This window comes from Acartia tonsa, chromosome 3 (assembly GCF_053477335.1).
Source record: "Acartia tonsa isolate MP-2025a chromosome 3, ASM5347733v1, whole genome shotgun sequence".
In the NCBI taxonomy this organism is placed as follows: domain Eukaryota; kingdom Metazoa; phylum Arthropoda; class Copepoda; order Calanoida; family Acartiidae; genus Acartia; species Acartia tonsa.
Genome location: NC_137262.1, coordinates 59,234,333 through 59,256,684, shown reverse-complemented (window position 1 = coordinate 59,256,684; position 22,352 = coordinate 59,234,333). Strand labels below are relative to the sequence as shown.

The 22,352-nt window shown below is 31.2% G+C and overlaps 1 protein-coding gene across 4 annotated transcripts in view; it reads left to right on the top strand.

The window, feature by feature from the left end:
- Nucleotides 1-22,352, top strand: part of LOC145314719 (SRSF protein kinase 3-like) — a 144,680-nt gene that overhangs the window by 87,052 nt on the left and 35,276 nt on the right. For all 4 annotated transcript variants that reach the window (XM_080154749.1, XM_080154746.1, XM_080154747.1 and 1 more), the window contains 2 exons: nt 7,604-7,691; nt 18,851-18,958. In XM_080154749.1, coding sequence (XP_080010875.1) covers nt 7,604-7,691; nt 18,851-18,958 — 196 coding nt within the window. The remainder of the gene's footprint in view (nt 1-7,603; nt 7,692-18,850; nt 18,959-22,352) is intronic.

Here is a 22,352-nt window from a genome sequence, read left to right as displayed (position 1 = left end):
GTTATAAATAAGGAAACAGTTTTACACAAAGGTACAAGACTACAAAACAAAACCCTCCCTTTTAAATAAAATACTACCCCAATGCCCCATAAAGTCCTCTAAGAGCATTTTAGGAAGTGAGGGGAATCTTAAAAAGTTTACAGTTTCAAACCTTACCTTCACCTGTTAGATCCTTCAAAATAAAGGAGAACAAAATCGTTACAGAAGTTAGTGAGATCCTAAACTACAGATATATATCTGTTACTTTTATATATGAAGCATTTTCTTTTACTAAAAAACTTACGTCTTTGATGAATGATATATTATCTACGCACAATGGAAACTTACCAGACACCATACACACACCCACACACACATACATACACATACACATACACACATACACACACACACACACACACACACACACACACACACACATACACACACACCATATACAAACAACACAACAAACCCAGAGATCTAAAGGAATAAGACAATGGCCGATAAATTGATATACGTTCCTAAAGATTATACTCAAAATTACCTATTCTGTATATTATAATAAGTGGTTGAAACGTTAGGACACTCAACTTAATGAACCAACCAATCAAAATTCAGTAAAAGTCCCCAAAGTTGTTAAGCCAACTAATAAGAAAATATTTATATAAAACTTTGGGGACTAGTATAATAAACAGGCCAATGACCCTTCCCTCCCTGCAACAAACCTATAACAATATGTATCTTACCTTATAGTTGCTTTCACAGTGCAAATTTTCCAGCAGTTTTTAAACAAAAGTGTATTTTTTGTATCATTTTTTGTATCATTTGACAATTTCAAGAATGGGAAGTGACATTCTACAATAAATTTTAATGGTAGGTAATCAAAGTTTTCTTTACACAATCTCTCATTTATTTACTTAATATTTTGGCTTTACATTTTAACCAATAGTCTTGATCTCCAGTTGGGGTAATTTTGTTTATAGTCATTGGGGATGGATCTCTTTTTATCGTTCATTGTCTTATCCTCTAAAATCTATGAATATTACAAAAATAGATTGTAATCTTTATAATGTGAACGATTTAACTTATAAACTCCGTAATTTGTTTAATTTTGCCACTGTGATTTGTTTCTACATGCTTACAATGCTTAAGTGATTACCCAAGTTTCTCTGGAGTATATTCAAATAAATACAGGGATCTTAAGATATAAGAAAATGGAGGAAAAATTGTTGTACACCCACCAATTATAATAAACAAAATTACCCCTTCTGTAGATGGAAATGAAAGGTGGAAAAAGTTTGGACACTGCTAATTAGTACAAAATAATTAAACTTGATAATAATGTAATATTTCTGTTTAAAAGAATTGGGGTACCAGCATAATTTACAGTTCAATGTACCCTCCCTCCCTGAATATAAATGATATACATGAACATATGTATATGTTTGGAGAGATATATTACATACCTAATACTTATGCAACATTATAAATAAACACAGGGTGTTAAAGCTTTTTTTCTAAAAAACTAGATGTGTATTCAAGGAATCTTAAGGGATAATATGCTAGACGATAAAAAGTTGTACAATTTTATACCCACAATGTAATAATTATAATTGCTATTTCTGCAAAATAAAATTGTAGGTTAGAAAGTTTTGACAATAATTTTTTTGTAGCACCCAAACAATATTTGATCAAAATATCCAAAGTTTATGCCAACGCATAAGAGAACGTGTTTTTAAAAACTTTAAGGACCGATATAATCTAAATTGGTACTCAAATTTATATTATTACAATATTTTATTTTACTATCTCCTAATTGGGGATGTACAAAACCTACATTATCTTAACTTGTCAAGCAATAATTGTAGTCTACAGAAGAGGTTACTTTGTTCATCATAATTTATCGTCTATTGTTTTATACCTTAAAAGCCCAGCATAATTGCTGATTGAAACAAAAGCATTTGGAAAATAAGAGGAAGGCAGTTTTTTATTTGTTTATTACTTTAGGTCAGGTTAGGTTATATATGTAACTGGGTAGCCCCACTGGGTTAGATCATGGCAGGTATAGGATAACAAACTACTATAACACCCCCCACCTTTTTTTAAAATATTATAAGTTAAGGGGGGGGGGATAGTTAGTGTTTCAATGGCATATTGAGGGAAATAATCTTTCTTACACAACCCTGTATAAAAGATACATATTAATACAACAACGTATATTGTTAATACTTTACTGAGCTCACTAAGCTCCAAATATCAAAACTCTTTTGTCTTAATTTAATCCAAAATTTCAAATTTGGTATTTTAATATTTAAAATGTATGAGAATGTACAAAACATGTGAAATTAATTTACATACATAACTTAGGAATATAACAAGGATGACAACATCCATAAGTAGCGAAGCACAAAAAATCGTGGATGGAAATACGTAAAAGTAGATCTAAAGTGTATTTATTAAAAACAAGAATAGATTTATTGGAGAAAATAAACACAAAACCTTGTTTTATTTTTAATGATGACGACGGTCAAAGTAGATTACATAAAAGATTCTCATAACAATGGGAAAAATTATTTTGATACTGATATCCCAAAAAAGTTTGAAAATTGGACCAAAAACACCAAATATATGGGAAAATGTGTAAAACATATAAAAATAGCCCAAAACCTGATAAAAGGCAGTCTGTCCGCCACGGTTGTTTTCTTTAAACGACCGGAAATTTAATTTTGATATCTATAACTGAAAAAAGTTTGAAAATCGGACCATAAACACTGAAGATATGGAGAATAATGTGAAAAAATACAAAATAGCCTAAAACCTGCAAACAGGCAGTCTGGCCGTCATGGTTGTTTTCTTTAAACGACGGGAAATTTAATTCTTATATCTATAACTGAAAAAATTTTGAAAATTGGACCATAAACACTGAAGATATGGTGGAAATGTGAAAAATACAAAAATAGCCTAAAACCTGCAAAATGGCAGTCTGGCCGTCATGATTGTTTACTGTAAACGACAGGAAATTTAATTGTGATATCAATAACTGAAAAAAATTTTAAAATCGGACCATAAACACTGAAGATATGGAGAAAAATGTGAAAAATACAAAAATAGCCTAAAACCTGCCAAAAAGCGGTCCGACCGCCCTTGATGTTTTATAGTTAATTGTGCTCCTTAATAATGGGAATGTTGTCAAAAAATTTCAGCTGTTTATCTTTTATAGGAGCCGAGCAAATCACGTTTCCCCTATTCTGTCTCATGACGGACGGACGGACGGACGGACATTGTGAATTATAGAGTAGCTTCGCTACTAAAAATATCAGAACAAATAATGCAATCTATTATGATTAATCCATTTATCCATTATTTTAAGAATCTATATAATTTGAAAACTAAAAGAATAAAAAGGAGATTAAAATAAACCTGTTCACTAGTTTTTAAATGTTTTAAGCCTGTTTTTAGTAGCGAAGCTACTCTATAATTCGAAATGTCCGTCCGTCCGTCTGTCCGTCCGTGTAAGACAGAATAGGGGAAACGCGATTTTCTCGGCTCCTATTAAAGATAGACAGCTGAAATTTTTTGACAATATTCCCATTATTAAGGAGCACAATTAACTATAAAACATTAAGAGCGGTCGGACCCCTTTTTAGCAGGTTTTAGGCTATTTTTGTATGTTTCACATTTTTCTCCATATCTTCAGTGTTTATGGTCCGATTTTCAAAAATTTTTCAGTTATAGATATGAGAATTAAATTTCCCGTCGTTTAAAGAAAACATCCATGACGGCCAGACTGCCTTTTTGCAGGTTTTAGGCTATTTTTGTATTTTTCACATTTCCACCATATCTTCAGTGTTTATGGTCCAATTTTCAAAATTTTTTCAGTTATAGATATGAGAATTAAATTTCCCGTCGTTTAAAGAAAACATCCATGACGGCCAGACTGCCTTTTTGTGAAATCTATAGCATAAACTTAGGGATCTAAAGGAATAAGACCATGACCGATAAAGTGATTAACATCTCCAATGATGATAAACAAAATTACTTCTTCTGTAGATTAAAATTAGTGGTTTAAACAATCAATCAAATCAATCAACCAATCAGAATTCAGTCCCCAAAGTTGTTAAACCAAGGAACAAGAAAAGGACTTTGGGAACTTGTGTAATAAACATCCCATTGTCCCCTCTCTTTCTGGGATAAACTTGTAGATGTACTTGTAAAGAACTTGTACATTGTATATTCTGTTGTAATAGGAACCAATTAGTTTGACCTACTACTTAGTCAAGTATTACTTCTCAGGAAAGGTTACAACTCTACATCCCTTTTTTCTACCTAAGAATTTCAAGCTATCATAGGTCCATAAAATATAGTGATTATGGTAAAGATTATTTTGTTGGCTATTGACGGTTATATCCCTTAGTCCCTGGTTACTTGTACTATCCTTCTTTCTTGAATTGTCTGTTTGGTTTATAATCAGTCATAGTCTGTCTGCATTTATGCTTGCTTACTATACTTTATTCTTTATCTCTATCTCTATCAATCTAAATATCTATCTATCCTACTTACTTTTTATATTATTTTTACAAGCCGCCACGCCTCTAGAGGCCTTTAGAAGCAACTGAGGGAAGCAACTGAGGGAAGCAAGAGGGGGGGAGTATCAAACAATCACTTTGAATTTTAGTGTTTAAAAAGAAATAGTAAACTAAAAAATTGGGTTGGACTTTTTGACCTACAGGTCGAAGCCATCCTTTATTAACTATTTTAAAAATCTTCACTGTAAACCATATTACCATATTGGTTCAGTGATTAGCAGATTCTTATCTTTCTACTTTTTCTATATATTTTTCTTTTCATCTTTCGAGTTTCTATTTCCTCTAATTTTATCATTATTTGATCCTATATCCTTATACTAAAGTAACAGGATTTTTTTCTGTTTGTCTGTGTGTCTGTTCCGAAGGATCTCGCTAACCGCTAAACCGATCGGATTCTTAACAGGGTAGCTTCTCCCAGTAGGTCCCAGGAAGGTTTACAACTATTTTTAGGGGGGTGGGACACCCCCAACCCCCCCAAAAATGAAAATATCCCCCCCCCCCCGAAAAAAATTTTTTTTTACTTTTTCTTTTAAAATCCTAAATAAGAAATTGGGTTATCAAATTCGACTCCCCCCCCCTCAAGTGCCCCCAGAGGCCTTTGGGGGCGTAGCCGCTAGTACTTATATATTTAACTATAATCTATAATTCCTGGGTATATACAACACAATCATTGTTTATCCATAGTACATGTATCGATCTTACCTTTTAACTATCTATCATATTTATCTCACTTTGAATCTTAATTTTCTAATTACTTATGCATCCAATACTTTTAATTATTAGGGTCAGGTTTAGACTTCCAGTTGATTTTTAAAAATGTAAAGGTTGAATTTCCTGAGGCGTACAGGTGGCTGACGCCCGGCCTTCGCGCCCTACATTATACCATTTATTTATCTATTTCTCTAACATTGACCATGTGTATATGAAACATATTATATATTTTCTACCCCTTGTATATTTATCTTTCTATCTTACTCAAAACTATCTAATTAGACATAAAACTATCTATCTATATGCTTTATATCTATTTATCTATCTTTATATTTATCTAACCTTGACCCTGTGTATATGAAATATAATACATTTTCTATCCATATTTATCTTCTTACCCAAAACTATCTATCTATGCTTTTTATCTCATTATCTATCTCTGCTAGATATCTAACTATCTATCTATTGTATTTATCTAACCATGACCCTGTGTATATATACATAATATATTTTCTATCTATTGCATATTTATCTTTCTATCTCACCCAAAACTATCTATCTATGCTTTATATCTTACTATCTATCTATTGTATTTATCTAACCTTGACCCTGTGTATATGAAACAGTACACATTTTCTATCAATTGTATGTTTATCTTACCCAAAACTATCTATCTATCCTTACTATTTATCTATCATTCTATACTTTTTCTCTAACTATCTATCATTGGTTTTTATCTAACCTTGACCCTGTGTATATGAAACATAATACATTTTCTGACATATAAGAACAGACAGTTCCAGGAATTAAAAGGATGGTTTGATTCATTTTATTTAAAATAGTTAATCATTCTTATTTTTACCTTTTTGCCTAATTAATAACACTTAGAGGTCTCTAAAAAGGGCGGGGAACTGCCAATAAACGACAATTAATTTTTGTTTTTCCAGATTTGATTGTCTATTAGAGGGTAGATGAACCCTCCTCCAAAATAGTTAAAATCATTCGTTCTACTAAAAATAAGAACCATTTTGGTCCAGTGGTTAGCCAATTCTTTCGTTACACACAAACATAAGGACATTCTGCCTCTTGCATGCAAGGTTTTAAGATGCTACGATTCATTTGATATACCAAAAGGCCCCTTACATTCAGAGCTTAGTTTTTTTTACTATTTATTATCTAAACACTTCTCACATTCATAAGTTTTAATAAGCAAAATTTAAAAGGAAATTATTTTAACAATTTTAAAATATCTGTTTAAAATTGTATTTACTTTTATCTTTATTCATGTGCTGATTCGAGGGCATTCATTGTCTACCCCTATATGTACATTCTAATGGATAATTTACATTTATTCTACATAAAAATAAGGTAGACAATTAGAGGAACATTATTTAGGTAAAAAAATCCACTACTATTATCCTAAAATATAAAGTAGCTAGTTCTTTTTTTGTCTAAAGGATATAAGGATATGAGCTTTAATGTGGTTTTAAGCTATTTTTCTACTACATTCCTACCCTCGAACCGTTCTACAGAGTTTTCTATATAAAAGTGCTCGAGGGAGGGAGGGTACATAGGACTGTATATTATACTGGCACCTTAAGAATTACACACATGTATTATAAGAGTGTCCAAACTTTTCCATCAATAATTATAATCTATAAACGGTGTAATTTGAATTATGATGTTATATTATACTCAATTTATCATTAATTGTCTTATACCTTCATCGAATTTTTAAACCTTTAATTTCTTTTATGTAATTCAAAATACAAAACATATTTTTCCCTCTAATCTAATAGCTCAATTTGATGAAATCCTAACGGACTTTGTTCATTTTATAGAGAGGAATTACAGAGAATAGACTCTGGAGACAAATTAAGATATACGGAGATGGACAAATTATGACTTGCCATTTTATATAAAAGTCTCCATACCTCATCTTTTCATTACCCTTTTTAAATTAAAGATTCAAGGTTTAATATCAAGTTATTATAGGCCTTTGGTCTTGGTTGGGTTGACTAGAACAATTTTTTCCTATATTTTTAGTTCTTTACCCAGAGATCTTTAGGGATAAGACAATGGCCGATAAATTGATGTACAACCACAATGATGATACACTAAATTACCCCTTTTATAGACTACAATTAGTGGTTGGTACGTTTGGAGACTTAACTTAATGAATAAACATATCAAATTCAATAAAGTCCCCAAAGTTATTAATCCAACTAATAGGACACTACCCCTCAACCATTAGGCACCATGTCATTTACACAAATTCCGCGGATTAGCCCTATCCTTACCTAACCTAACTTAACTATGTTTAGAGCCGAGAAGTTTGTTGCTCTGAAGGTTGTTAAGAGTGCCTCCCACTATACAGAAACTGCCTTGGACGAGATCAAGCTACTCAAATGTGTAAGTTTTTTTTCTGACATTTTTAGTAGCGAAGCTACTGTATAAATCATTTTGTCTGTCCGTCAGCCAGTCAGTCTGTCCATTTCACCTTAGGGGAAATTTGACTAAGATTAATTTTATAATTGTACATTTTGATATCTGCGCAAAGCTGTTTATAATACGATGGGAGAAATAACTATTCCACCAAAATTTAACATCCAATAAAGACATAATTCTACACAAAAGACTTTGGGGGAGGAAAAGACATCCATTGTCAAATCCCAGAATCCATGGGTGAATTTCCTTGTTTTTATACTGTCAAACATTTTAATTTGTAATTAGTTGTAAGCTTTACATATATGTAGAATTTGTACAGTCTGAATAAAAAGCAGCATTCTTTAAATAGTTCCTCTAAAAATATTTTCCCAATCAGAGATCAAATCTAAACAAGAATAGTTATTATTTAATGTAGCGCAGCAATAACAACTCAATAAAAAGGGGAGTATGCGTATAGTAAAGAATAGAGAAATTTCGGATCATGGAAAGAAAACGAAGTAGCGGGTTTCGTCGTATTTTCATAGTAGCTTTTATCCTATTTTACGCTCCTGTGGGGGGGGGGGGCTCTAAGTCTGCGGGGCCAATTTCCTAACCCTGAGAGGCAATCAGTAACATTTACCTAACCGAATCCTAGCGTATTAAAATCTACTGTGAAAATACGACGAAACCCACTACTTAAATTTCTTTCCATGATCCGAAATTTAAATTTAAAGTTAGTGAGCTTATTTATTTGGTGTTTTTAAAGATTTGCAAAAACGTTACAGCAAAGTAATATAATTTATGATTATTTTATGAAAAACAGGACAGGCCTTACTTATGGCGTAGCTTCGCTACCACAAAAAATGTGGACAGTAAAACACTCTTGCAGAAGAAAGATTTGAGATCTTAGACAGGGAGGGAGGGGACATTTGGCTGTTTATTACACTAGTCCCCAAAGTTTTATAAATAACTTATTTTTTTGGCTTAACACCGGTTGGGGACTTTTATTGGTGTGTGATAGGTTAGTTCATTAAGTTGAGTGTCCAAAGGTTTCAACCACTAATTGTAATCTACAGAAGGAGTTTTGTGTATCATAGTTAGGAAAGTACATCAGTTTATAGGCCATTGTCTTATCCCTTTAGATCCCTGAATCTTAGATCATTGTTAAAAATAATATTTGACATTTATCCTTTCATTTGTTTCATCTCTCTCAATTTCTACACAAGGATCTAAAGGGATAAGACAATGGCCTATAAACTGATTTACATCCCCAATGTTATTAACAAAATTATCCCTTTTGTAGATTACAATTCATAGTTAGAATTTTGAACCATTTACTTAATGAACTAACCAATTAAAATTTAATAAAAGTCCCCGAAGTTGTTAAGCCAACAAATCATAAAACTTTGGGGACTTGTGTAATAAACAGTCCAATGCCCCCCTCCCTGTCAGTTTCTACTACAGCTTCATAACTAAAAATCTTCAAAATGTCAATGTTAACACAAATAAAGGACTCCTTAAATTAACAAAAAAATTTCGTTTCAGTTTCAAAACCGATTAATATCTGCTGGATTATAATCGGTTCATACCCATACTGAAAAAATATGTATAGCATCGTATTACAAACAGCCTGGGCCTTAAGCCCCTCGAGTCTATAAAGCTGATGTGAAAAGAAACTATTAGAGATTCCATGTGTCAGATCTTAAAATACCCCAAAAAGCACCCAATCCAAGCATAACTTTCAGAGATATTTTGCATCCAAAGTTTTACAACAACAAATAAGAAAACAAATTCATAAAACTATGTGTACCAGCATAATTTACATTCAAATGTCCCCTCCCTCTATCTGCTCTAAACAAACTTTCCCTACATCCCCGAAAATTGAAGAGACATTATAAGTTTGCATGTTGTATCTATGGAAATTTTATACAAGTTAACAAGAATTATATTAGCAAATTTTCTGCACTAATTCAGGGAGGAAGAGGAAATTAGACCTTAAGTTTAAAAATCATGATTTTTTCACTTAAAACAGAATATATTTTCATAGTACCTTAATCTTTTTTTCCGTCTATTTGTTCCTTCCATTCGTCGGGCATTTTTATAGTGATGATTCCCTTATTTTATTTCATAAAAGCTTTGTTTGATTTTTTAGTAAATTGTTTTATATTTTAAGCTTCACTACTTATAAATTATTCTATCCTTGCTGACTAATAAGCTGACTTAAAATTATATAAAAAAATATTTTAAACAAAACTCTTTTAAACAGAAATCTTTTTTTATATTGATTCTTGTTGCATAAATGCATTCCAAACGAATATTGATATGTGTTCTTTTTATAAAAACTCAACAAGAATGACATCATACATAAAAGCGAAACTTAACAATTAAGAAAACTAACATTTAAAGTTTTTATTAGGAATCTTTTATTTTATGATATATATTAATTTAAAACTGTTTATAAAATGTGTATTTACATAAACATACATAACTTTGATTCAAAGCTAACAGAAATTGTGTCTAGTCATCATGAGAATCACATTTTCAATTAGAAATCAAATAAATTTTTTTATATCAAAATTCAAATTAGCTCAAAAATGTTCACAGGGATCTAAAAGGACAAGACTTTAATTACCTAAGTAAATTAAAATTAATTCTAGAAAAGTTTAGTCTCAGTAAACGTCCTAAATATTTTGAGCAAACTATTTGGGGAACATTTTTATAAAATGATTTAAATATAATAATTTACAGTCCAATATCTCCTAGCTTAGTATAGGTATGAATTACTTTGCTTGTTGCCTAATAAAACTCACTTAAACTTTGCTCTCAAAGATTTCTAAATCAAAACGAGTTTTTTTTCTCCAGAATTTACAAATTTCCAAACTGATCTTACATAAATGTTCATTTTCATTTCTGACATTTTTATCATGCAAATTGTTAATCTAAGATTCTGCATTTAAATTCTTTGAAAATTACATTTTTATGATATGCAGCATAAGGAATAAGGGATTAAATATACATATACCAATTTTTTTTAATATTTCTTTTTTAGCTTAAAAATAGGGGAACTATATTAAATAACGATTGGATTGTACAATAAATGTATAAGTATAGATATATGTATAATTCAGATAACTAACTGGATCCAGTGTTAAGGACCTTTTTCGTCTGCTAGCATTCTCTTTTGTAGCGACTTGGCTGCGTTACTATTCCCGACACTATTGGCTGATATTTAAATACCCATTTAATCAAAAGTCGGCACAGGGACCAAGGGTTGTTATTTAACCCCTTCTGCATTTTTAATTTACAGTAGATGTAACTTTGATAATCAATGGGGATTTATAAACTTAACCTCCATTGTCTTATCACTATAGATCCCTAATTAATGGTAAATTTGAATGTCGGAACAATTATTATTCCAATGTCCTATCCCTTTATTCGTGTATGTAGAGAATGCAAATAGGATTGTTTTCCAGGGATCTAAAGAGATAAGACAATGGACGATAATTTGATGTACCTCCCCAATATTAATGCACAAAATTACCCTTCTGTAGATTAAAATTAGTTATTGAAATATTTGAACACTCAACTTAATGAACCAACCAATTAAAATTCACTAAGTCTTCAAAGTTGTTAAGCCAACGAAAACAATATTATAAAACTTTGGGGACTAGTGTAATAAACAGTCCACTGTCCCCTTCCTTCCTGATAGTTTTTTTCTGTCTTTCAATTCATAAAGTAAAAATTTATTTGATTAGATAGATTCTACTTTTACTAGAGGTTTCAATATCAATGTAACGGGCAGCTATGAGTTCAGAATTGTCCAACCGTTTTCAAACTTTAATTGAAAAGTCCTGTAACAGACCAAATGTCCTAATTCAATCTGTCTGAATGATTTTGAAATTAGTTTTCTTTAGTATTAAAAGCTCTGTAACTTTTAAGTTGGTGTTTGTTTGTCTGACTATCTGTATTGAGCTTAGCTTTTTAAAATGTTGTCATCCTTGTTATTTTTCATATTTTCTATTGTTAATGTTTTTTTTATTTTTTTGCCAATACTTCCATGCATACACACTTTTTAAAAGTTAAAATCTGAACAGTAAATATTTTTGGCTCATCTCCAACTCTATCTCCTAGTAAAATTCAGGGCTCGGCAGCCGCGCGTCAACCGCCTGTGAGCCCCAGGGAAATCAACCATTTACAATTTTAAAAATCATCTGGAAGTTTAAACTTAACCCAAATATAGCAAATATATAATAAAATTATAGCATCAAAATGGGTTTTTATCTGGTGCTTAGTCGTGGATGACGCGCGGGTGCCGAGCCCTGAACATTCTCCAGTCTGTATTGTGACGAAAGAGTTTACAAATATGTTACATAATAACAAGGATTAAATGCTTGATTGTAGCATGGCCTATTAGAAACAAAAAATGAAAACTTTAATACACAAATAAGTTAAATTTAACTTTTATGATTTTTGTTAGCCAGGGATCTTAAGATATAGAACATTGGACGATAAATTGATTAAATTAATCAACATTTAATAAATGCCATCTAAATTTTTCATCCAACGAATGAGAAAATAACAGAATGGGGAACAGGTAGCGGGACAAAGTGTCCCAAAAATCAGCCATGTGACGTCATGAAAATGAGGGAGATGAGATGAGATGAGTGGGAAAGAAAACCCCTAAAAAACAGATGGATAATCCCTCATTTCTATGAGGTCACATGGCTGATTTTTGAGACACTTTGTCCCGCTACGGGACCAGTGTTATTTGAATTCGAATGTTCCATAAGTTACCTAAAACTATAATACATTATTAGGTTTTCTGGAGAAGCTTTTTATTGGTCTTCTATTGGCATACACAAATAATACCTACATCCTTTTTCTATCTTATAAAAAATTATAACTAGGAGACTTGTAAGTTTTTAGAAAAAAATTAGGCTGTACATTTTTAAAATACACACACAAAAAAAAGGATGACAAAATCCATAAGTATATAAGAATAAAATAAGAATAGCCAAATGATGTTTAGTGGTCATAAAAAAAAGAAAAAGAAAGATAGATAAATCTCAAAATCTTTATATACACAAAGTATTTTTTGTCTTTTGTATTATGACCGAGAGACTGACAGACCAAGTAAATTGAATACTAGATACTCTTTTACATTGGGTATCTTCAACAAAAAATCCCCTATTGTGGTCGATGGTAAAATTCTCTCAAAAAAGACATGTGACGTCATAAAAATGAGTGATTATCCATTTCTTTTTTAGTGGGTTTCTTTCTCCATTTTTCCTATTACAAACGGACCGACGGATAACCAAAGTGAATTATATAGAAGCTTTTCTACTAAAAACATTACCTATTTCTCATGATTAGCTGGGTAAAAATGTTAATGATTGTCCAAAAAATTTCTTTTTGTTAAAAAAAAAACTTGGCTTAACAATTTTTGAGCACATTGTTTAAATCATTAGGAGCTAGGGTTTTGAAGCCAGGGATCTAAAGGGATAGGACAATGGCTGATAGATTGATGTACATCCAAAACTTACCCCTTCTGTAGATTCCCATCAGTGTGGTTGAAACGTTTGGACACTCTACTTAAAAGGAAATCAAAATTCAATATAGTCCCCAAAGTTGCTGAGCAATCGAATCAGAAAAAGGTTGTTATAAAACTTTGGGGACCCGAGTAATAAACAGTCCAATGTCCCTCCCTCCCTGGTTTCAAGTTATTCTCTTTTATAAAAAAAAATCTGTTAACTAAAATACGATCTAACCATTGTTGTTTCAATAAATTTTATGAGAAAAATTATTTTGATACTTTAAAATGCTTTCCTTAGACACTAAATTTAACTTACACAGTGCATCAAAATCATGGATCTTAAGGAATGACATTGGACTATAAATTGATGTTCACCAACCAACAAAATTACTCCTCCTGTAGATTAAAATCTTTGGTGAAAAAGTTCCTACGTTGCTTACGTAAAAGATTGGGAACTAGTATAATTTACAGTCCAATGTCCCCTCCCTCCGATCCCCGATCCAAATGATTAATACGTTTTTTACAACTGTGAAGCAACTACATCATGATAAATCAATCCATGTATAAAACTAGAACAAGTATGTCCATGAGAGGCGCATCAACTTTCTAAATTTGAGGAAAATTATGACTGTTGGAATTGAAATGAATAGGAATGAAACATTGATCGAAAGGGATAAGACTATGGCCAATAAGTTGATGTACATCCCAAATGATGATTCACAAACTTACCCCTTCTGTAGAATACAATTATTGGTTAAAACGTTTGAACACTCCACTTTATTAACCAACCAATCAAAATTCACTAAAGTCCCCAAAGTTATTAAGCCAACAAATAAGAAAACGTTATTATAAAACTTTGGGGACTTGTGTAATAAACAGCCAATTGTCCCCTTTTTCTCTGAGAATGAACATTACATTGTAATGCACATATAAAATAAGCATGAAATAAGCGATGTACTTGTTAAACAAATAGTCATAATACTCACTTACTCTGACGAATTGACTTACATAAAGACCCTATTTATAGAGTATCTTCGCTTCTAACATAATCTCTATACGCATATTTTGTGATTATAAACTGTCTCGTTGATATTTCACGAGGGTTTCTAGTTGATCAAATAAGGAAAAATATCACATGCGACGCTAAAGTCAAACTGATATAAAATACGTTTTATAAAAATACACTATACTTCCAATAATGAACGAACAGTAATGAATCTTAAGGGATTAGACAATGGACTATAAACAAATAATGAAATTCCCCTTCTGAGAATTAAATTTTCTGAAATTAAAGTTATTGGTTGAAAAGAAGGGGCACTTTTAGTTTGAACCAACAAATTCAGAAAAAAAAATAGAAAAACTTGAATTTATATCGAACCAAAGCATTCATTTGGGGTTTAAATCTTTCGAGTTTTAAGTAAACGTTTAATAATTTTAGATTTAAATGTCTTACTTCTTCTGAATGTTTTTTTATATATATCTCCTCTGTTTACTAAGTACACCGCTCTTTACTATATTTTACTAATTTATGATAATTATATGAATAAAATACTTTAGCTTACTTTGTTAATTTTTATTTAAATTTAATATTTTTATTTAAAGTTTATTTTTATAAATTTTAACAACTTCCTGTTTTTATTAACAATTAACTGTTCATCCACGCTATTGTTAGTGCACAAATATTTGCGCTTCTTGAGGATTCCTTTAACAGTTAGGTATGAGTTCTAAAATTATGGATATTTCTTAAAACAGTATCCTCTTTTTAAGCATTTTTTGCAACGAATTTACTTATAATTTTGTTTATACATTTATATTCTGCTAATTTAGTTCTGACACTTTACAAGTGTTTATGTTCGTTTGTCCTACCGTCCCAGAGCTTCGCTTTACGGATGTTGTCATCCATGTTTCGTGTTTTTTTGCTAAACTCTGATATATATGATGGTGCTATTTTACATTTGATATATTTATTTAACAAAGAAGAAAACTTTGCTTTTACATGTAGTTGCAATATTAGTTGTCACACAATAATATAAAAAAATCTTCCAAAATATTTGTAAAAAATCCTTTAAACTTAACTTTAGTTTTACATTGACATCTAGGGGAACTTGAGGAGGAGAGAGTCGATTCTAATAATTTAATTTCTTATTTTAGATTTTAAAAGAAAAAGCAAAAAAAAAAATTTTGGGGGGGGGTGTAAATCCTTCGGTACAAACATACAAACACACAGACAAACATCCTGTTACTTTATTATAAGGATAATTACTTTTCTTTTTATGTAACTAGCGGCTTTGGGGGGGGGGGGGTGTAGTCGATCCCACTATTTTAATTTTAGTTTTAAGAAGAAATTTTTTTTTTTTTTGGGGGGGGGTATTTTTAATTTTTTGGGGGGGTTAGGGGTGTCCCACCCCCCAAGAAAATAGTTAAAAACCTTCCCCGGACCTATGAGAAGCTACCTACCCTGTAAAGGAGAACCCGATCGGTTCAGCGGTTAGCGAGATCCTTCGCTACAAACAAACAAACAGACAGACACATAGACATCGTTCTACTTTGTATTATAGATAAGGCTCGGTCCGTCGGTAACAAATAGCTCATATTATTGATTTATGCAAATTATAATTGTCTTATCGATTTGGCGATTCCTTAATAATTTAGAAAGCCAGAAATAAAAATTATTTTTATCTTTTTTGATAACATTAAATGATAGTACTAGTATTTAGTTTAAAAACATAGATTTAGTTAAATTGGGTATAAATATCTTTGAACCTAACTTTCCTAAATTAACATATGCAATAAATTGTTTTTTGTTCAGTTTTGTTTGACCAACTGTATATTAACCAATATTTTGCAAGTGAATTGCAATTCTTTTGGCTCCAATCTTTTCATCCTATTCTTGCAACAATGAAGGTTTTCATAGTTTTACCAACTAAAAGAATAGCAACACTTTTTATTATTCAATTGGGTTGATGCATTAGAAAAAGACAGAAAATTAGCCTAAAACCATCCTGGCAACTATTTGAAGCTTTCCTAAAATGAAGAACTCAACAAATTCGGTAGTTATAGAAATCTTAAGCTATAGACATCAAAACAGTATTACTTAATATAATTGGATTATATTAGAATTGTAATAAGCAAGTTTTACATTATCGTATAAACGTACAATGCAGCTTTACACATATTTTAATAAAATATAAAAATTATAGATGAATTATTCTTACTAGAGTACAATGGAAGTACAGAAGTTATTCGTAGATTTTTAGTACAGAAGCACAAACGGACATTTGGACTTATCAGGGAGAGAGGGGACATTTGACTGCAAATTATTCTGGTCCCAAAAGGTTTATAAACACGCTCATTCTTAGGCTAAATAACTTATCATCAATCTTAATTTTGCTTATTGTAATCAGGGGTGTATATCAATTTGTCGTCCATTGTATTATCCCTTAAGGTCTCCCCTAGGATTTCTAGAGGAGCTTTGCCACTACTAAGTAACACTCAGAGTACAGTATAAGTACGGAATATAAGTATATTCATGGTTATTCCCAAGGATCGGCAGCCGCAAGTTTCGTGCTGCAGATGGTAGAAAACTGTTCAATCTTTCTACGAATTGTGAAAACGGCTGCAAGGATCCTAAGAATAAGAAAATTGATCATCAATTTATAAACATCCCCATTGATGATGTAGTTACCCCTTCTTTAGATTAAAACTATTGGTTGAAACATTTGGACACTCAATTTTATGAATTAACCTTTCAAAACCTAATAGAAGTTCCAAGAGACTTATAGCCAACTAATAACAAAACGTGATTATAAAACTTTGTACAGTCCAAGATCCCAGCCAGCTGCAATTTATGCCGCTTTAAACATATTGCGGCTGGGGATCTTAGGATTGTTGAATTTCTAACAGCAGATTGACCAACATTGGGCGGGTGGCAGCGGCTGTCGAGTCCTGCAGAATCCAATTATCCATTTATAAGTGCTTACTTTACAATAAATACTTACACACTCTCACACACACTTAGCTGCTTAAGCAGGTGGTTTTATCATTTAGGTAGAACAACTACTACTTCTATCAGGGATATTAAGGGATAAGACAATGGACGATAATTTAATGTACACCCCTACTAATTTTAATCAAAATTAACCCTTCTGTAGATCAAAATAATTGTAGAAAAGAACACGACTAGCTTGAGCCTACCAATTAATATTTAACAATATCAACAATGCCAAAATGCATATATGTACATTTGACATAATTTTTTTGGCACATCTTGAATTTTGATCGTAAAATCCTTAAAATCGTCAAATAAAAAAATATCAAGAAACAGCATATGGTGTTTAATAAAATATTACAATACAAATGACCAATGAGAGGCCAGTATACAATTTACCATTTGTCAATTTCTTGCCTATCATTGGTTATTTTTATTGGACAATTTACGCTGTTTCCAAAGTCAAAATACAATTACTTGATATTTTCATTTTTGAAATAAAATGTTAAAATGAATAAATAAAAAAGTAATGTGAAATGTTTTTATTATTATATAAAAGTTCTGTGCTATGACGTAAGAATATTTTATGACAAGGTTTTCTGCCAATACGGATACAGGGATATGTAAATGGAAATAAAAACACAGTTGCGCTTTTGTGTAATATTGGTAAATATGCAGGGAGGGAGAGGACTTAGGACGCTTAAAAATAAAATAAAAAAGGAAAATAGTCTGAAACCTCCTCAAAACATTAACAAATCTCCCCTTAAAAGTACGATCAAGAAGGACAACTATTTTACGAGATCTTTGGCTTAAACAGAAAAACCTTAATGCTTGACTTTATAAGATACTTTTTATTTTATTTTATAGTTTAATATCTTCTTTTTTTGGGTAATATAGAAAATCTTGTTTTACTCGGGAGTATTTTTTTCTTCCATTGGCCTATTCCTGTATCCTGTAGCTGCTACCAATTCAAAATACTTTTACATAACTTGAGAGGTGTGAAAAATTGTTGAAATAAATTGAAACATATAAATTTATGTATATTTAGTAGCGCAGCTACTTTGTAGGCATGTTATTTTATTCTTTTCATTATAAGAATTGTTTATAATTAGATTTCTTATCTAATCTATTTTTAACGACTTTACATAAGAATCTGAAGAGATAAGACAATGGATGATAATTGATAAGCATTAAACAATGATAATAAACAAAATTAGCCCTTCTGTAGATTAAAATTGATGGTTGAAACGTTTGGACGTTTCTTAATACCAACATAATTGTCCATATCCATATGTTTGTTTTGCTCTTGTTTGCATATAATGTTGTAGAAGTTTATTGTTTGAATTTAAAATGAAATTCATTCCTCATACGAATTAATTAAATTCAAGTACTTTATACTCACACACAAAAAAAAATAAAAAAAACTCTACTAGTCCCCAAAGTTTTATAAATACTTTCTCTCGCAAGAAACTAAATTTAAATCAACAGAAGGGGTGATTTTGTTTATCATTATTGTTGGTGTTACTACATCAATATCCTCCTATTTCTCCTTCATGAAAGATCTCTGATTTTATTATCTTTTGTTAACAACTATATTTATGTTTACGATTACTTATTTTTAAGGTTCGAACTGCAGACGGAAGTGACGTGTTTAAGGACCGGACTGTTCAACTTCTGGATGATTTTCAGATCACTGGTATCAATGGAACTCATGTGTGCATGGTTTTTGAGGTAAAACAAACTTATTGTTAATACATGAAAGTCAGTTTGTTCATTTTTTATGACAACTTTCATATGATATAATAATCATATTCTTCTGAATTTATTAAGAATGATTTTTAAACCGATTAGACAAACAAAGCTTTTCTATAATTAAGTCCTAAAATAAAAGAATATAAAATAAAATATGAGCATCATGTATTTAAGTAATTTTGGGATATATCTAAACCCTTGTTTGTATAATTTCTCAATATATATTTAATTTATCATTGGAAATGTTTGTTTGTCCGTATGATAAGTTCATCTTAAAAAAATTTTAATCTATTTGTCTTGAGTATTCTTTTTTTTAACTTTTTTGTTGCAATATATAACAGATCCTTTCAAATAGTTTTAATGAGATAAACATGACTATGATTAAAAGATAAAACATCTGTACCTATGGAAACCCAAGTTTTATAATTGAACATAAAACTAAAAGTTTAAGTTGTTCCTAATGATGTAAACTTCAATCATTATCAAAGGCCAACTTTTTAAAAATAATTTGTATAGCGTTTTAACAATGTCACGTTAAAAAAGAATTATGTTCAAAAATGAAAATTGTTGGTGAAAAAAAAAGTGAAGAGGTTTGTACCAACCAATCAGGGTCCTCAAATTTTTAAGTCATTAAATGAAAGACTATGTTTATGAAATTTTTATTACCAATATACCTCTATAATTTAACAGTTCAACCTTCCCCCCCCCCCCTGTTATTTCCAAATCCTTTAACTGAATAAACTTTAACTAGCGTCTTCGCCCCTAGCCCCTAGGGGATTTGCCCCAAGAGGTTTGATCAAACCAAGTTTTTGTAATTTAGATTTTAAAAAATAAATCTAAAAAAAAATTTCTTTAGGGGGGGAGAATTTTTTTTATGGGTGGGGGGGAAGTCGACCGCACTATTTTAATTTTAGTTTTAAAAAGAAATTTTTTTTTTTCGAGGGGGGTATTTTCAAATTTTTTGGGGGGTTGGGGGTGTCCCACACCCCAAGAAAATAGTTATAAACCTTCCCGGGACCTATGAGAATATACCCGAGCTAAAGGAGAACCCGATCGGTTCAGCGGTTAGCGAGATCCTTCGCTACAAACAAACAAACAGACACACAGACAAACAAACAGACAGACATCGTTCTACTTTGTATTATAGATAGAATTAAAAAACTTATTTTGTTTATGAATAGTTTTTTCATGAGTTCATGAAAATTTTATGTTCATTACATGCTCTTTAATTTGGTTAAACTTTTAAAGTACTTTTAAGCAAAATGTGCTAAACTAAAATTTCATACACAAATTAAATTTTTTATGGCTTCGAAACCGATTAATAGCCACTGGATGAGAACCGGTTCTCATCCCTACTGAAAAATTATATATAGCATCCAGTTTTCTACGAATATAAAAATGAACAATCATAAGATTAAGGCCAGTTTTTACATACTAACACGCCTACGAAAGCATTTTAATATATAAAAAACTCTTTTTAGATTTGTTTAGTCTTACTGCAAGATACTCTAATGTTCTTTCTTCTATTAAAATATCTAAGGAAAATTAAAACAAACTCAATAGTGCTTAACTAAACAGTGAAGAAAAAAAATTTGCTAAAAGTATTTGCTCATTAGTAAATTAGGAGTATTACATATACGATGAATGTAATAGGGTTGGGCCGGATATCCATTTTCAATATCCGGCCGGATACCGGATATTAAAACTATCCGGCCGGATATCCGGCTATAACTTTTTTTATATTTTACACCAAAAATCTCTGCTTTTTAAAATTTTAAAAGGCTATAATTTTCTTATTATTGAAGATAGAAGAACATTTTTTGAATATGTTTATCTTTATGCAAATTTTATTATATGAAATCTTAAAAGTTTATTAATAAATATTTTTTGCTACTTTAATATCTGGTAATTTAGCCGGTTATCCGGCCGGATATCCGGTAATTTGGCCGGATAACCGGATATTTTCCGGATATTCGGCGTTGGCCGGATATCCGGCCGGATACCGGATATCCGGCATTTGAAATCAGCCGGATATCCGGTATCCGGTATCCGGCCAAAAAAGTATCCGGTCCAACCCTAGAATGTAATATATTGTTTTAAAAGCAAGGATTTTTTAAGCACAGCTTTTACTTTTTAAAACTTGGAATGGTGATTCCTGATTACAGTTAAATAAAATATGTTAAGCGTAACAACTCTATAATAACCAATATTTGTATTTAATAATCGTTTTTTTGTTCTGAGTTCTAAAGTAGAATATTAAACATATTTGTTAATGTTCGTTTGTCGAACCATCTGATTTGTTAAGCTTCGCTTTGATGGATTTAGTCATTCTTGTTTATTTTCAAGGGATAAAAGGATAGGACACTGAACAATAAATAAAACTTCTCCTTAATTTGTGTTTGAAGTTAAGCCTTTTGTAGTTAGCAATAATTGGGGTGAAGAAAGTGATGCAGATTAATTAATCTCTATTGATCTACTACCATAGAGAGAGAGGGTACAATGGGCTGTTAGTCCCCAAAGTTTTATAATAACGTTTTCTTATTCGTTGGCTTTGCAACTCTGAGGACTTTAGTGATTTTGATTGGTTGATTCATTAAGTTAAGTGTTCAAACGTTTTAACCACTAATTCAAATCTACAGAAGTGGTAATTTAGTGTATCATTATTGGGGATGTACATCAATTAATGGGCCATTGTCTTATCCCTTTCTATCCCTGCCTCTTCCTCCCTGTTTTTTACACTCCTCGTAAACTTACAAGGAAATGTAGTAAATGTATAAAAAAAACATTTCAAGGGAGAAAAAACTGATTGGAAAAAAACATTGTTTAAAAGATAAAGAAAATAGAGAAATAGACAGACAGGAGTAGAAAGGTTAACAAGGAGGAAGAAAGAGATAAGCAGAGAATTTGAGCTATAAATACAGAGATATTAAGAACATTAAGAAATTAAGTCTTCTGACCAAATACTTTAAAATTTCCTATTCTATGAGTATTCTTTGCCTTACATAGATAACTACTAGCGGCTTCGCCCCTAGACTAGGGGCTTTGCCCCAAGAGGTAATTAAAAATAATGGAGCTGCCTCAGTTTCAATTTCAAAATTTTCGGATAAAAAATTGGATCAGTATCAAATTCAAAATAAAAAAAAAATAAAAAATGGGGGGTGATTTTTTGGTTTTTTTGGGGGGTTATGAGTGTCCCTCCCCCACCCCCCCCCCCCCCCAAGAAAATAGCTTAAACCACCACAGGACCAATAGGTATATACCCTGAAGAGTAGAATCCGATCGGTTCAGCAATTACCGAGATCTTAAGGGACAGACGGACGGACAGACAGACAGACATACGGAAGGACGGACGGACAGACAGACATCAAGTTAA